The sequence below is a fragment of the Mycosarcoma maydis genome, chromosome 7, assembly GCF_000328475.2.
Source record: "Mycosarcoma maydis chromosome 7, whole genome shotgun sequence".
Lineage (NCBI taxonomy): Eukaryota > Fungi > Basidiomycota > Ustilaginomycetes > Ustilaginales > Mycosarcoma > Mycosarcoma maydis.
The window spans coordinates 880,880-897,382 of NC_026484.1; the positions used below are offsets into that span (position 1 = coordinate 880,880).

At 55.3% G+C, this 16,503-nt stretch overlaps 7 protein-coding genes across 7 annotated transcripts; 4 read left to right on the plus strand and 3 right to left on the minus strand.

The window, feature by feature from the left end:
* Positions 1–456: 456 nt before the first annotated feature.
* Positions 457–1,302, plus strand: UMAG_10627 (uncharacterized protein; the record flags this gene model as incomplete). Its single annotated transcript, XM_011391219.1, has 1 exon — positions 457–1,302. The coding sequence occupies one exon, from the start codon at positions 457–459 to the stop codon at positions 1,300–1,302; it is 846 nt and encodes a 281-aa protein (XP_011389521.1).
* Positions 1,303–1,704: 402 nt separating this feature from the next.
* Positions 1,705–2,286, minus strand: UMAG_10628 (uncharacterized protein; the record flags this gene model as incomplete). Its single annotated transcript, XM_011391220.1, has 4 exons — positions 1,705–1,752; positions 1,850–1,982; positions 2,091–2,155; positions 2,284–2,286. 4 exons carry the CDS (start codon positions 2,284–2,286, stop codon positions 1,705–1,707), a joined length of 249 nt encoding a protein of 82 aa, XP_011389522.1.
* A 465-nt stretch (positions 2,287–2,751) lies between these two features.
* UMAG_10629 (uncharacterized protein) lies at positions 2,752–3,786 on the plus strand (the record flags this gene model as incomplete). Its single annotated transcript, XM_011391221.1, has 2 exons — positions 2,752–3,516; positions 3,604–3,786. 2 exons carry the CDS (start codon positions 2,752–2,754, stop codon positions 3,784–3,786), a joined length of 948 nt encoding a protein of 315 aa, XP_011389523.1.
* Positions 3,787–4,695: 909 nt separating this feature from the next.
* Positions 4,696–6,677, plus strand: UMAG_03105 (uncharacterized protein; the record flags this gene model as incomplete). Its single annotated transcript, XM_011391158.1, has 2 exons — positions 4,696–4,771; positions 4,870–6,677. 2 exons carry the CDS (start codon positions 4,696–4,698, stop codon positions 6,675–6,677), a joined length of 1,884 nt encoding a protein of 627 aa, XP_011389460.1.
* A 228-nt stretch (positions 6,678–6,905) lies between these two features.
* On the minus strand, positions 6,906–9,438 carry UMAG_10630 (uncharacterized protein; the record flags this gene model as incomplete). The annotated part of the gene is made up of 3 exons (XM_011391222.1): positions 6,906–7,027; positions 7,109–7,307; positions 7,417–9,438. The coding sequence occupies 3 exons, from the start codon at positions 9,436–9,438 to the stop codon at positions 6,906–6,908; spliced, it is 2,343 nt and encodes a 780-aa protein (XP_011389524.1).
* Positions 9,439–9,887: 449 nt separating this feature from the next.
* UMAG_10631 (uncharacterized protein) lies at positions 9,888–10,973 on the minus strand (the record flags this gene model as incomplete). Its single annotated transcript, XM_011391223.1, has 2 exons — positions 9,888–10,682; positions 10,806–10,973. The coding sequence occupies 2 exons, from the start codon at positions 10,971–10,973 to the stop codon at positions 9,888–9,890; spliced, it is 963 nt and encodes a 320-aa protein (XP_011389525.1).
* A 1,459-nt stretch (positions 10,974–12,432) lies between these two features.
* UMAG_03108 (uncharacterized protein) lies at positions 12,433–16,395 on the plus strand (the record flags this gene model as incomplete). The annotated part of the gene is made up of 1 exon (XM_011391159.1): positions 12,433–16,395. The coding sequence occupies one exon, from the start codon at positions 12,433–12,435 to the stop codon at positions 16,393–16,395; it is 3,963 nt and encodes a 1,320-aa protein (XP_011389461.1).
* Between the last annotated feature and the right edge of the window lie 108 nt (positions 16,396–16,503).

Below are 16,503 nucleotides of genomic sequence, written 5' to 3' on the forward strand. Positions count from 1 at the left end.
CTTCACTTTGGTGCGGTGTCGACAAGTTCAGCTCGAATATCAAGAAGTGCGAGTTGTCGTAAAGTCACAAATGTACAGTATCGTATTGCTTCATATCATATCATGTCATATCATGTCATACACTATCGTAGATTCACGATTGGCTTTGCCGATTTGACACACCGTCGATCAACGCACGACGTACGGCAATTTGCACTCGAATTGGCTACCGTTACAGGAAAAGGCGGCTTTGATATGCATATCCAATTGGCAGTCCCAGAGCGCTCAATCATCTTAAAAACCGCTTCCGCTTCCGCTTCTCCTTCCACTTCCGCTTCTCCTTCCGCTTGCGCTTCTTCTTTCTCGTCCCCTTCCCCGCATCTCACGCTTTCGAGGTTTGCACATTGCCTCGCACTCAATTTTCAACCCGCCGCCACATCCTAATACCTTTCCAGCCGCCTCGATCGCGCCCCAAAAATGTCGTCGTCGTCGCCATCCTCCGCCTCGGCCTCGAGCCGACGTCCGCTTGTTGGCGTCTCGTTCAAAATGTACTTTGACATCCCCAAGACCAAGGCATACGTGGATGAGACCATTTCGCTCCTCTCATCCACCCTTCCTTCGCTCGGCCAACCCATCGACGTATTTGTGATTCCAGACTTTATCACGCTCACCTCGGTCGCAGCGCAGATCTGCTCGTCTTCCTCTACGCTGTTGTTGGGAGCGCAAGATGTACACTCTCACGACTTTGGCGCGTTCACTGGCGAAGTGTCGCCAAATGTGCTCTCGCAGGTGGGCGTCAAGTTGGTTGAAATCGGTCACGCCGAACGACGAAGATACTTTGGCGAAACCGACCAAGACGTTGCCAACAAGGCCGCCGCAATCGCCAAGAACGGCATGGTGCCGCTCATCTGCATCGGCGAAGTGTCGAGGCCCAAGAACCTCGATCAGCTGTCCATCCAGGACGTTGACCTGGTCGTCAACGAGTGCTGGCGACAGATTCAGCCCGCCTTGGACGCCATCGAGAGCCATGTCGACGTCGTACTCGCCTACGAACCCGTTTGGGCCATCGGCCAGCCGCAACCCGCTTCGCCCGATTACGTCGTCAAAATCACAAAGGCGCTCAGGAAGAGATATAACAAGGAGTACGTCGATTCGCACAAAGCCAGGTCAGACGCTTCCTTGCGCATCCTCTACGGCGGAAGTGCCGGTCCAGGTCTGTTTGCCAACATTCGCGACGGTGTCGATGGCTTGTTCTTGGGTAGGTTCGCTCATCAACCCCAGGCTTTTATCGATACCATCAAGGAAATCGCCGGTACAAACTAGTCGTCTCCAGAACACCCCTCTTGTGCAAGTGTATGTACATCTACATTCCCTACTTTGCCTCCCATCCTGTAGCATCCATCGCAATACCCAGCTGTTTTCTCATCCACAGTCGTGCGCTCGTGCCCATCTTGATGCTCTTGCCACAGCACCTCGAGCGTTCCCTGTCACTACTCGGCCACGTGTTCTTGCTGGCACACCATCATCTGTGCACGCGACGTCTCGGGATCACAATCGAGGCAATTGCCTCCCTCACCATCCAAACATCAACATCTTCCATCGGAGATCTTGAGAGAATCGTGAAGCTCGTATTAAGAGAAAGAAAGGATGACACAGATCACAGAGAGAGTGAGTGAGCGAGCGTAGGTGCGTGCGTGCGTGCTTGCGTGCTTGCGCCACTGTCTATCAAGGCTCCTTGACCGAGAGTTGACCTTCCTTGAATTGTCTTGCCCACTGTATCGCATAAAAACAGAATCAAGTTATGAGCTACTGTACTGTACACCGACTGAGCTCAATGCTAGCGTCCGCGGCGGAGGGGGTGCCAACTCACTTTCATCGAAGGGATCGGTTTGGTGGGCGCGTTGTGTCTCCATTCGCGGTCAGCGCTGTACGTCCAAACGCCGTATGTCGCCAGCGCGATACCGACAGCGCATACCGCGGTATTCGACACCCAGTTGTTCGGGCTGCATCATCCACCCAACCGCCGTCAACATTCGAAGCCAAAGCAAGACATGGTCAGTCGACCATCCATTTTAGGCATGTCCAGTTTCCAATACGATGCGCATACTTACCGAGTCCACCAGCCACCTGCTGGCGACCACACCTCCTTCGGATAAGGGTATCGAGGTCCGGCTCCCTGTGATCACCACAAACATGCAACCCAGTTCGAGAAACCGATCAACGTGCGTCGAGACAAGATCCAAGTGCGTCAGTAATCAAGCAGCTGTAGCGGCATCGTATGCATCGTGTTTTCCGAGTGCGTACCATTGTGATGTATGCTTATCTGTCAAACAAAGGTAGGAGGAGAGGATGGCAGAACGAAGCTCGAGGTTCAAGTGCACTCTCCATCATGTTTTCCCAGATTCAAGCGCCAATCGCAACTTTGCCCTTCGGATCCGAGCTACATCGGTATCCGATCGGGCTCGCGCCTTCGACAAAACCCCGATCCGGACTATGCCCACAGCTGGGATGTAACAATTTTATTTCAATACGTTTCGCCCGATGTAGATTCGTGATTCGTGATATTTTACGATTTATTCTCGATTCACGAAAATGTGTGTGTGACTTTGGCGAATTCTTCGAACGACGCTCGGATCAGTCCAACTTGAAGCAACACACTCGCTTTCAGCACGACGGCTCACGGCATTCCATCCTGGCAACCTCATCCTCACCACGTCGAGCAAACTCGGTGGCGCGCAAGAGAAGGAGAAACAGGAACAGAGAGCACCAACGATGATGACGTCGCGATTCCTTGTATCCGGCAACCCGGCAACCGACCCGAAAGCCGCTGCGCAATGGCTAGCCGAACAACGACGACGACCCATCCGTGCTCCACACAAGACGGTACAATATGGCGAACTGGTCATCACCAGAGGCGGTCTCTCGTCGGTCTCTAAAGAAGACCTCTGGTCTATCCTGGAACAGGTCGCGATTGCCGCGATTGAAGTTGCGCGTTTTGATCTGGCCGAACTGTGCATCTCTCGGCTCAGCTCGCGTTTCGCCAACTCACAACGCGTCACCTCACTCCAAGGTATGCTGCTCGAGGGACAGGCCAAATCGAGAGATGCAATTAGGCTGTATGAGAGTGTGCTTGAAACCGAGCAGACCTCGCTGATCCTCTCGCGCAGACGCATCGGCGCGATCAAATCTACCGGCGACATCAAACAGACGCTACACGCGTTGAACTCTCATCTCGACATCTTCTACAACGATCCCGAGGCATGGCAGGAGCTCGCAGAGGTATATGCGACCCAATCCATGTACGCGCAGTCCGCTTTTGCATTGGAAGAGCTCCTGTTGCAGGTGCCACAAAACGGCTTCTTCCAGTTAAAGTATGCCGAGACGCTCTACACCGCCGCCGAGCTCACCAAGTCGTACAAGGCGTATCTGAGGGTCTTGGAGATGTGCCAGAGCGATGCAGCCACTACGCAGCCGGTAGCGCCGAATACAACTGCTGCACATGGCGCTTGGCTGCGTGCGCTGTGGGGCACAAAGATGGTAAGCACACAACTACATTACTTCCGCACGTTGCAGACCGAGACTGACCCAAATCCTGATGATTTGATTTGCATCGACTTGGCAAAGGTGACAACCGCCTTGATCGCCACACCTCCCAGAGCAAGCTCGACAGACGATGCGATCGATCAAGCCAAAGTACTCAAGATCGACGAGCTCGTCACCAAGCTCCTCCTCACCAACGTGTATACCCCGCAGGCCGTGGCTTGCAAGCACCTCAGGGATGTGGCGCGTGCTGTTCTCGCTGCTTGAAGTGCGCTAATGATGCGTTGCAATCCAGTGGGGTTTTTTTCCATCGTGGCGTCAAATCGTGCGTTGCCAACATCAGCTGACGTGTTGATTGTTGAGTGGGTCGTTGTGTGCGGCGCACAAGGCGGTGGACCGGATCGAGCATTTGAACACACGCACATGCTCGGTCGTCAAACAAACATGTGGGATGCGTAAAGCGTATATGAAGCGGCGAGTCGGTGGCGAAATCGACCGTGCTCCAGCACCCGTCGGACCGAACTTCATTTGCGTGCACTGCCCACCGTACGACCGAGCTCGTCCCGATTGGTGTGCAACGTTTGCGTTTCGGCAGCTCGCCGTCACAGGCACCGAGCAAAGGCCAGACTCGAAGACGTGGGCGAAGCAGTCGTGCTCTCACACATGTGAGGCTCAGTGAAAAGTTGATTCACGATGTCGACATGGAAATCGAATCGTAGCAAAAAGTTGGCTTGCCATGTCGATAGCCATCGCCAGTCGTGAGTGAAAGTGTCGACGTCATGCTCATTTCATCGGCTCAACACGCGTGCAACCCCTGTTTCTGTTGCCACATTGCTCGACAATAAAGCAAATGCTTGGCCCACCCGACTCGAGCGTTGAACAGCAGTCTGCATCCGTGGTGAAAACACTATCGCACGTCGGCATTCAAGAGAGACGTTTCCGGTGATCACGGCATTGCTCGAGCTCGAGCTCGACCGCGAGTGGGAACGCAACTTCATTTGCGTCTACTGCACGGCTGGCACTTGACAGACCTTCGTTTCGCTCCTGCGCTGTTCGAGGCTATATAAGTCATCCTCCTGCCTCTTTTCCCTGTCTACTGTGTTTCTGTTCTCCATCACCATATTACCTTGTTTTTCTTTTTTTCTGGCAGGTTCGGAAAAACTCACTTTGCCACAGATGGTCAAGATCAAGTACTGTCTCGTCGTCGTCGCGATCGGTCTCGCCTCCGCTTCGGCTGCTGCAATCGTCAAAGGTAAGCGTTTCCTTGTCAGAGCTGCGACGTTCAGGAGAGACAGGGAGCGGTGCTGACCCAATTTTGTCAACCCATTTGGCTCGATCGTGTGAGGCTAGGCGATGCGCAGGGCGCGATCGTTGTCAAGCGCGATAGTGACCTTGCTCATCGCGACAATGCTGGTCTGACCGGCGATAACCCCATGTCTACGAGTGACCAGCCTATGCATCCGTCGGGATCGGGCAATGGCGGTTCCGGGAATCCTGCGGACACTGACGATGCTGCTTCACGCTCTGGTGATGGCGACTCGAGCCGTCGTAACAGGATCGTCGGTGATCGAACTGTTCCCAGTAGCGGCGATGACAAGACCAAGCTCAACGGCAAGAGCACCGCTACTGGTGATTCCACAAGCGCGTCTTCCGACAGTGACGTTGATGTGGCGGGCACGCAAGAGCAGCTCAAGCAGGTGCTATTTGCGGATGCAGACCGACAGACAGCCGAGTTTTTCGCCACTCATGGCCACTGTACGGGGCCCGACACACGTACGTGCAAGTCGCAATCGTGTCTGCTCTCGGACCGCGGCTGTATTGCGTACAGCGCAGACGAGCAGCACGAAATCGACCAACAGGCGCGCGGTATGCTGTACAAGGTCGCCATCACGGGCAAGTGTCATCCTGGCGACGGCGCGTTCTGCAACCGCCTCGGCTACTGCGATCACTTTGACGTGCGCGCTGGCGACAAGTGCGGCTTCCTGTCCGAGAACGAGTATCCGAAATTGATCTCGCTCCTTCGACCGCAACCGGATGGCTCGTTCGATTTCGTCTCGGACCAAGACTCGGATGATCAGCAGAAGAAACCAGCACACGTTCAGCTCGTCACTCGCGCGCTCTCGTCCAACGACAACGACGACGCGCGTGCAACTGGCAGCAAGGCCGACTCGTTGACGCAACAGCAAGTGTTTCAGACCGCGCATGAAATCGCTGTGGAACTCGTCACCCAGAGTTCGGCCACTGACGGTATCTGCCACCACGAATCGGCGACGTGCCAGAACAGCACATGCAAGCTCGGCACGTCGGGCTGCTCGGCGCTCACGCCTGAGGAAAAGGACGAGTTCGAGCAGAACATTACCGAGCTCATGATCGAGCTGCTTTCGACGGGCACGTGTCGACGCGGATCCGAGGGTTGTGACGAGAGCGGACGGTGCGCCATGTGGAACAAGCGTGGCGAACGCATTAGATCGTGCAGGGAGCCTACGATGGAGCAGATGGAGCAGATGATGGACCAGATGTTCGCGAGCGATGGAGAGCAGACGTCTTCCCAGTCTGAGGACCGAAGCGGTAGTGCGGAATCTGGCGAGCAGACGAGCGATGCGAAGCGCACTCAAGCCACCGACGAGAGCACGTCAAGCCACGCCAACCGCATCGTCAAGCGCTCAGACGTGCAAATGCTCGTCAAGCGCATCAACCCTCTGTTTCAGCAAGGCGGTCACGGCCCCGTCATGCCTTCGTCACCCCCGTTCGACGACACCCCGGACCAACAACGCTCGGACGACTACTTGACAGTCCCCGTCTCGTCGCTCGAGTACGACGTCCCCGCGCCCACGCGTCGCCAAGTGCGCGAATTCATGAAGTTGTGCAAACAGCTCTCTGAAAACCCGGACCAACTTGAAGAAATCGCGTTTGCCGCCGACGTCCACGACCAGACCAGCATCCAGAAACTGCGCGAGCGCTTCGCCTTCCTCGCTACCAACAAGCGCCAAGCCATCCTAGCGCTCAAGCAGGCCAAGCTCGCACAGATGCTCGGCGAGAGCAAGCAGACCAACCACAAGGCCGACGACGACCTCTCCGGTGGCCTCGCCGCCGCCACAACCGCCGCCACAGCTGCCGACCACAAGCACGACAACGTCCAGAACGCTCCCACTAACTAGCTTGGTCCCCTTTCACGTCTTGTCACGTATCCTTTCGTTTTGTCGTCACTCGCGCTGTTCTCAGCATTTGGTTCTTAATCACTTTCATTCTCCGTTGCCGTTGCCGTTGCCGTTGCCGTTGCCCACCTTATATATTACGTGCGAGCTTATGTTTGCATACGAGTCGGCCAAACTTTGAGAGAGATCACCCCGGTCGCTCGTTCTGATGGCCGCCTGCATTGATGACTGCTACGTGTGTGCGACGAGACGAAACGCATTTCTACGCGTTGAGATGCTGACGTGCCTGCAATGCGTGAGATCGATGGTCTCGAGAAACGGATTGGCGGCGATTGTGTCGGCTACGATGTTTTCTGGAAATCGTGATTTGCAAAGACCACATCTTGGCGTCAGTGTCTTGCTCATGGATGCATCGGCACAAGTTCAGGCCTCACCTGGTACAGCCGTGTCGCTGAGATCGAGCGTGCGGAGTGTAGTGATCCGACCCAAAAAGCGCCATGCGTGCTCGCAAAGTCGTGCATGCGCAAGCTCGAGGTGCTCGACAATCGCCGTTCCCGGACGCATGCGATGTGGCACATGGTAGAAGAAACTCGTCTGAGTTTGCGACGACTTGAGGCTGTCGATGCTCAGTCGCTACATACGAACCGACCCAATACATAAGACGAGGGAGAGAAGATACAACATGGTTAGCTATCGAGTCATGAGCTGAGTGGAAGCCAGAATCATTCCGAGCCAAGCTCACCGGAAACATGCTGAGAAGCTGCGGAAACAAGTCGGCAAATTCATCGCCTACGTCGAGGATGCGCAAATGCAAACGCTTCCAAGCGCAAGCGCGTTGGCGCCAACCGCGATCCGTGTGCGAAACCAGCCTTTCAAGCAAGCCGATCATCCCATCTCGAGTGAGTCGGCTGCGCATCTGTCGAAGCAAAAGTGTATCCATACTGGGCGATCGATCGATCAACTTGATCAGCGAGTCGTAGTCAACGTTCGTATCGAGTAGGTTGAGCTTTCTCAGCGCCAAAGTAGTTGTCCTTGCAGCATCCGGAGCGTCAGATAGACCCATGGGAAAGAAACTCATGAGCAAGATGCTCCAGTCAGGCTGATGCGCATTGGCGCCTCCAACACCCGTGCCGGAAATATCAAGCACCTCGAGCGTTCTATAAGCGTACCTGAGGAAACACGCAACACCAACATCCGAGACCTGACCACACTGACGTAGACGAAGATTGACCAGTTTGGAAAAGGGGAGAGTGCCACCGACGCTAGGTGCCTGTAAAGCCCGTTGAAGCGTCTTGTCCGAGAGGTTGTCGTTGTAACCCAGCTTGAGCGTGTGTAGGTCAGGCAGGAGCTTCATAATCTGTGTCACCGAGTCGGCAGTGATGTCGGTACAGTCCAAATTCAGGTAGCGCAGTGTTGTGGCGGTGGAGCGGCAGATGGCGCTCACGGTGCGGTCGCCGATCGCCACACACCCACGCAGAGAGACGATTTCAAGACAAAGTATGGCTTGCCTCTGGGCAGGAGCGATTGCTGCCTCGAAGAAGCGGGCAAGAGTGCCGTCTTGCAAGCGCGTGAGGCCGTGAAGCTGGAGGCAACGCAAAGCGAACGTCGCCGGTCGAGCCAGGACGAGCGTAGATGGAAGAGCAGCAAGTGGCATGTCTTGAGCCGAAGCTTGGCTCAAGATCGACGGCGGATGCTCGCGAAAAGATGTGAGCGCATTGGTGAGGTGGGCGACGAGAAAAGATGCGGCCGACTTGTCGTGAGACAACAAGGGGATTGAGGCTGGCAACCAGACGTGTGTCTTTGCAGCTGTGGTAGCCGAAGATGACGATGTTGAGCTGGCTAGGATCGAGGGGAGAAAGTAGTTGCTGACGACTGTCTTGGTGAGGTACTGCGGCGCTTGGTCGACCAGAGCTTGAAAGAGAAGGAACGATGCGGCCGGGGAGAGCAACTTGAGCTGCTCGGATGTCTTGCGAGTGAGGTAGTGCAGATCGGAGGTGGTCCAGCCAGCCAAGAGCTGACTCGAGATGGCGTCACTCTTGGTGCTTGTAGATGAGGATACGCGAGCGGGGAATGTGCGGCGGTGCGAGGATACGGACGAGGGGGTGAGAGCCAATGTCTCGTCGTCGCTGGGAACATAGTCGTGCTCGTCGTCGTCGTCCAAGTCAGGAGTTTCACCAAAGGCTCTGGCTCTAGATCGCTTGCGAGGATTGGAGCGAGTCTTGAGAGGGTGCGTGTGCGAGTTGCGTATTGAACGGCTGCTGCTTGAGGAGTCGATTGGAGCAGCGGCAGCGTTGAAATGATCCCGAGACGGTAAGAGAGCGTCAAAGCACGAGGCTATGATGGAGCAGCACATACCGCTGAGGGTGGGGTATTGAAAGAGCGAGCCATCTCGCCAAGCTTTCTGTGTGAGAGTGAGAGGACGGTAGGATACGTTTTGGCGCTGCGTGCGTGGATCGGGAGCAAAGCGGTTCTGCACTCGTGTTTCCTCGATGTCGTCCTGGTAGATGTGCAGGATGCGAGCGCTTGCTTTGGGCTGTGTGGATCGTTTGGGTCGGCTCGACTTGGATGGTGCGTTGGATTGCGTACTTTTACGAGGTGTCGTGGATGAAGCAGACGAGCGATGTCGCTGACTGGCGACACGGGAGTTGGATGAAGTGGATTGGCTGTGCGACAAGGAGGAAGGGCGGCGATTGAGATCGGGATCGTGGCTGCGCACACTGCTATCTGCCCGTATGCGCGATATGGACAGCTTCTTGGGCGGCATATCTTGCACTACGTGATATGCTTGAGCCGCTGAGTGCGAGAAAGAGCCAACAGTCGGTAACCTGAAACCACTTCTGAGCTAACTTGTACCTCCACCTCTCCGTGCTCGTGTCTCGAGGCCGATACCCGAATTCCGATACCCGAATTCCGAATTCCGAATCACGAATCACGAATCACGCGTCTTTCGTCTTCGCACTTCACTCGTGACTCACGACTCGTGAATAATACGAAACACGAATCATAACGGGGTTTCACATGTTCTCGACGAGGCGCGCAGCTCTAGAGCTGAGTTGAGTGCCCCATGCAATATCTATCTTCCCAAAGTGACACTAATCTCCAGATAACTTCACTATTTGCCACTTTTATGAGAGCACACAGCATGCTAATCGTGAATAATGGTGTTCAGATTAGTTTGCGCCCTACCAAGTACATGTTGGCATGCGCCACATCCTAGGGTACAACAAGCAGCATATAGAGCCCCCTGCTATCCTGATGCTGAGACTGAGATCGAGACTGGAGCAACTCGACAATCTGTGAAGCCAGGTCAATGGACTGTTGCTTGTCCTCTTTGCGTCTTCGTTCTTCTCTTGCAAGATCCTCTTGTCTCTGTGTCTCCTGCCGGTCTAGCTCGTCTCGCTTCCACCTCTCCTCACGGTCAAGCCTCTCCTTCTCCCATTGCACCTGAGCAAGAGCTCGCTGTGTTTTGAGCTCCTCTCGCTTTGTCTTTTCCTCTTCCTTCTTGATACGTGCCTCGTTCCTCTCCTGCTTGGACTGTACAAGTGTTGCAATCAAGGCATCCCTTTCTTCTGTTGCCTTCCGAGATGAAGTCCTTGCTCTCTTTGCTGCTGGACGAAGGAGTGTTGCTAACCGAGGGCTTGACTGAGACTTGGATTGCTGCCTGTCAGCTACTAATTGCTCCTCTTCTGCCGCATCTTTATCTTCCATGTAGCTTTGACGACCAGAGCGATTTGGTGTCACTGGTCTGGAGAGCCTTTTTCCCAAAGAATCGGCCTGAGAGCTGGCTGCCAATTGATCCAAAGAGGGCCAACCTCTTCGATTCAATGCACTCTCCAACTCATCGTCTGTCGCATTGATTTCAAGGTCAGTCTCAATGTCTTGCTTCTGATTTGCTGCTGTGTTGTTGCATGAACCAGAGTCTGACGCATCTCGAGCATCATAGGAGCCTGCTTGAGCTACTTCTGAAGGTGTTGTATCACCACGGTCAAGAGCCATCCTGTGCCAGTCCTCAAACCACACGGATGTTTTGCTACCAATTGCCGGCGCTTGAGGTGTGGCCGTGATACCCAAAGATCATCGTCAGTCTACCTTGTTTGGAGTCATTCAGCAAAAATACTGTTTTGTACTTACTGGAATGCCCTCTGAAAGGTGCTCGAAGAGCAAACCACTGCCTGTCTGACCAAGTCTCTGACGCTCTGCTATGTACTGACGGTGCATTGTCAATATCTTGGACTTGATGCGGCCCCATTCGATTTCTTGCTCCTCTGGGAAGACTAACGGGAAGATAGCTTGCAGCATAGTAGCCTTTTTCGTCTTGAGACCCTTGTCCTGCTCTTTGGTGACCCGTCCAGGAATGAGTGTCAACTTGTACCGAAGATTGCGCTTGAGCACATTGACCAAAGTTTGTGTCTCCTCGTTGCTCCAGACATGGTTTCTCCTGCCTGTCTTGCTTGCTGGAACAGCCTTGTGTTACATTGATGGATTGTTGGTATTGGTAGTTGCCATATTTGTAGAGAGCTTGGAGATGTAGTGATAGCTTGTGCCGGTGTCAACATACTCACAAGTGAAGGTGAAAGGCCTCCCTCCACCTGCTGGGCCGTGATTATTTTACTCCAGAGTTCCCAGCTCTGGAGCTCATTTTGGCAGCGACCGAACACTTGGAACTCTGGAGTTTTTGGAATTACTCCAGCCGGGTTGAAACCCCGTCATGGTCGTGAATCGTGAATCGTATTCGAATCGCGAATCGCGGGAATTGTCAAATATACAGTAAGTTGTGAGCCGGGTTTCGCATTCGTGATTGCGACTGGCACGGCAGCGTCGCTCCAGAACTGACACTCGTGACTGCTTCGGTAACCATCTTGGACCACGAATGTGCGTGGTGCGTTGACATTCACGTATTACAGCCGCGAGCTTGAATGTAGGTGCGATCGTTTAATTGGCGACTGGCACTCGAGCTGACCGCGAACCGACGGCCGTACGACGCTTGCACAGGATCGACAGTCACGATCCGTGATGATGTGAAGGACGAATGATGATGGTCCATTCAAGATCACTCACTCACTTGTTCGTGGTCAGTCGGTTGGTTGGTCGGATCTTTGTGATTCGTCAGTGGGCCTCGGCTCTGCGTCAGGAAGAAGCAAATACTGAAATAATTCACGATTGGTGAAATCTGATTCACGATTGGCGTGATCATCCACGCGCCAAGCCCGACGGGTGATTCCCGATTTGTGATTCACGATTCGTGATTTCCCACCGACAGCAGCATGGCTAAGCCCCTCACAACTCGACGCTCAACCGAACTTGCAACGTGAAAGCGTGCACAGCGAGCGTCAAGATTCGTGATATTCGTGATATTCGTGATATTCGTGATATTCGTGATTCGTGATTCGTGATTGTCGCATGCGTGCGTGGTGACAGTCGTGAGTTGTGAGAGTGAGTTATCATGAGAATCGTAAATCGTGAATGGAGAAAAGTGTCGAAGCACATTCACCACATTCACCACTCGTCACTGCAACTGCGTTGCTGTCACGTGCACCGCACTTACGAGTGGCGTTGGGCGCTGTGCGATCGTTTAACGCTTGGCGCTGATTCTCGCTTGCGTCTTGTTCCGTGACACCACGCATTGCACCTTGTGTCGGTACCATCACGCTCCTTTACCTTGCGTCGTCAACATCGATTCGCCGCCGACAACAACACTGACGACAAGCTCAACGATACCGACGCCGACACCGACGCTCCTGTTTGCCAGCGACGCACCATGCCCATCCTCGATACTAAGCTAGACCTGAATGCGCTCTTCCGCAAACAGGTCAAGGCTACTCCAGATGCCTTGGCGCTCATCGACCCTTTGGCACGCTACACGTATGCACAGCTCGATGCCAAGGTCGAGAGCCTCTCGCTCTACTTTCGATCCCATCATGCTGTCGCCCGTGACTCGCTGGTGGGTATCCTTATGGCAAAGGGCGCCGACTATGTCATCGCCTGTCTCGCCGCCCTCCGTGCTGGAGGTGCGTTTCTCGTCCTCGAACTCGCTTATCCACGCGGTCTTCTTCACGAGGTCATCCAGGATGCCCAACCTGCCCTCGTCGTCACTCAGTCCGAGCATGCCAAACTCGTGCCCAAATCTGTTGCCTCTATCTTGATCGATGACCCGCATCAAGTCGACTTGCTTTTCTCGCCCGTCTCCTCCTCCTCCTCGCCACCTTCCTCATCTCTGCCGCCACTCCCGGACGAGACCGACCTAGAGCGTCTTGCTTTCGTGTCCTACTCTTCCGGCACCACCGGCAAGCCAAAGGGGATCGCCAACCCACACCGCGCTCCTGTCCTCTCGTACGATCTCCGTTTCGCCGTCAACGACCTTACCCCCGCCGATCGCGTAGCTTGTAACGTCTACTTTATCTGGGAGATGCTTCGTCCGCTTTTGCGAGGCGCCACCACCTATGCTATTCCAGATCACTCAAGCTACGATCCTGTCAAGCTCATCGAACTGCTTGCCACCGAAAAGATCACCGAAACCCTCATGACCCCCACTCTGCTCGCTGCTGTGCTCGCACGCCACCACAACCTCGGAACCAAGCTCCCCGATCTTCGTACGCTTTGGCTCAACGGCGAGGTCGTCACAACCGATCTCGCTCGAAGAGCCATCAAGGCGCTCCCCAACACGCGTCTCCTCAATTGTTACAGCGCCAGTGAGACCCACGAGGTCGCTTGCGGTGACCTCCGCCAGATGCTCCCCACCTTGCCAGACGATGCGCCTTACTGTCCCGTCGGCCCGCCCATGGACAAAGCTCACACCTACATTCTCGACCAAGACGGCAACCCACTAGAGCCTGGTCATCCTGGCGAGCTCTATGTCGGTGGCCACCTTCTTGCCCGTGGCTACCTCAATCTCGTCGACACCACCGCAAAGGCCTTTACTCCCGACGCTTTTGCCTCCGAGCCTAACGCCCGCAAGTACAGGACAGGAGACTTGGCTCGCATCATACCCGACTCTGGTCTCCTCGAGATCACCGGCAGAGTCGGCGGCATGATCAAGATCAGAGGTTACTCGATCGTACCCGGCACTGTCGAAAAGGCCATCGTCGACAACTTTGACGTCAGCAATTGTGCCGTCGTCGCGCACGGTGAAGGCCTCGAACGACAGCTTGTCGCCTACGTTGTCCCGGACGAAACCGAACGCGCCAACCGCACCGTTCTCACCATCGATGACAACGGCCACAGTCCCAGTGCTCGACAGCTACTCGTAGCTCACCTTGCTCACTACATGATCCCCACGCTCTGGGTCGTCCTTCATTCGCTCCCCACCCACGAAGTCTCGGGCAAAGTCGACCTCAAGAATCTTCCGAATCCCAAAGCGGCCATCGCTGCTGCCAGCGGCACCAATTCGCGAGCAAGGAGTCCCGCCCCTGACGAGACCGTCAACCTCAAGTCGATTGCCCAACTCTGGGCGCTCTCGCTCAACGTCAACCCCAACACAATACTCGAAGCAGGCAAGACGGTCAGCTTCTTCGATCTCGGTGGACATTCGCTCCTTCTGGCTGATCTCGCCACACGTATCTCCAAAACCCTCGGCGGCTTCACCGTGCCTCTTGGCGAGTTGGCCGGCCACCCTACACTTCAAGATCACGTTCGCATTACTCTTGCCGCTCGTGACGGCTACCATGCTGCCGTGCAGGCTGACCTGCCCACCGTGCTGCGCGACGACATGGAGCTCGCTCCCGAGTTCAAGCTGCACTCTCCCGACAAAGTCAAGCCCACAACTTTGGACGAGGCCAAGACTATCTTGCTCACCGGCGCCACCGGTTTCCTCGGCGGCTTCTTGCTGAACGACTTGTATCAAACCACTTCAGCACGCATCGTTTGCTTGATCCGTTTCAACGCTCCTTACCGTACCGATCGTTCCGCCGCCATGGCTCGACTACGACGCAACATGCTCGATCTTGGCTTCTGGGATCACGGCATGCTGGATCGCATCGATGTGTTACCCGCCAACCTGTCGCGCAACCGACTAGGTCTGGTGCCCGAGGTATACGAAAACCTCGTCGAGACCGTCGATGTCATCGTCCATTGTGCAGCGCAGGTGAATCTGATTTACCCCTACGCTGCTCTGCGCGATGCCAACGTTGAAGGTACGCGCGAAGTGCTTCGTCTCGCCTTCCTCGGCAACGCTACGGTGCAGTACGTATCGACCAACGGTGTCTTACCACCTTCGCAGACCGGCTGGCCCGAATCGACCATCATGCCTCTCCAAGACGTGCCCGGAAAGCTGCTCGACGGCTACTGTCAGACCAAGTGGGTTGCCGAACAACTCGTGCTCGAGTCGGCGCGTCGCGGGTTGCCCGCCAACGTCATCCGCATCGGTACGCTCAGCGGTCATTCCGTGACCGGTTCGACCAACACGTACGATCTCATCACAGCACTCATTGTCGAATCCGTTCACCTCGGTGTCGCACCCGAGATCGCCAACTGGCACATTGAAATGACCGCCGTCGACTATGTCAGCCGCGGCATCATCGCAATCGGCAATCACGTAGATGCCAACCAGCGCATCTACCACCTCGGTGATAGCGAGCCCATCGACTGCCGTCTGCTCTTTCAGCATCTCGAGTCGCTCGGCTACCCGACCACGAGGACCAGCTGGAAATCGTGGGTGTCGCTTTGGCAGGAGAAGCGAGGATCTGCAAAGGGAGGAGACCACGGTCTCACCGTCGACATCTTGCGTTCCGGCATGCCGTCGGAAGAATTTTTGCTGGGCATCATTGCCTTGAAGGACGACGCCACGCGTCCGGCACTCGGTGATTTGCAGAGACCCAAGGTGGATGCCAAGTTGCTGCAGACGTATGCCAAACACTGGTACGCACGTGGTTGGATGCAGAGGCAGCCATCGAGTGTACCTGCTACACCCAGTGGTGCGAGCAATGGTGTCAACAGTGTTTCTTGCGGCGCTGTATTTGATCCACAGTTGCCGCTGCGGGGAAAGGTAGCCATCGTCACTGGCGCTTCGTCCGGGATCGGCGCTGCGGTGGCCAAAGCACTCGTTCGTGAAGGAGCGCACGTTGCACTCGCCGCGCGACGCATCGACGTTCTGGAAAAACTCTCGACGGAGCTCACTACAATGTCGCGCTCGCTCCACACGCGCAGCAAAGTGCACATCCACAAGACTGACGTTGTGGATCGCAAGCAGGTGGATGCACTCATGCAGACCACGACGCAAGTGCTCGGTGAGATCGACATTATCGTCTCGTGTGCCGGCGTCATGTATTTTACCATGATGCACAACGTTCAGGTGCAAGAGTGGGACCAGACGGTGGATGTCAACTGCAAAGGACTGCTCAATGTACTGTGCACCAGTCTGCCGCGCTTGTTGGCGCGTAACACGGGACATATCGTGGCCATCTCTTCGGATGCTGGTCGAAAGGTGTTTGCCGGCTTGGGCGTGTACAGCGCGTCGAAATTCTTCGTCGAGGCAACGCTGCAGTCGCTGCGTCTGGAAACTGCCGGTACAGGTTTGCGCGTCACATCGGTCCAACCTGGCAATACTGCCACCGAGCTTCTCGGCATGAGCACCGATCAAGAAGCCATCAAAAAGTACGGCGAACCCACCGGCGCCAAGATCCTTGAGCCCGCTGACGTCGCCAACGCTATTGTATACGCGCTCAAGCAGCCCGAGCATGTCGCCATGAACGAGATCCTCATCGAGCCCCGCGAAGAGCCCATCTAGTTTGGTTCGCCCCATTGGAAATGTCAGTTGCCTGGCCCCTCGCAAGCCCAAGCCGTTTCGCTTTGGTAGACAATTACGAATCTTGGCGAATTTCGCAGTTTTCACTCA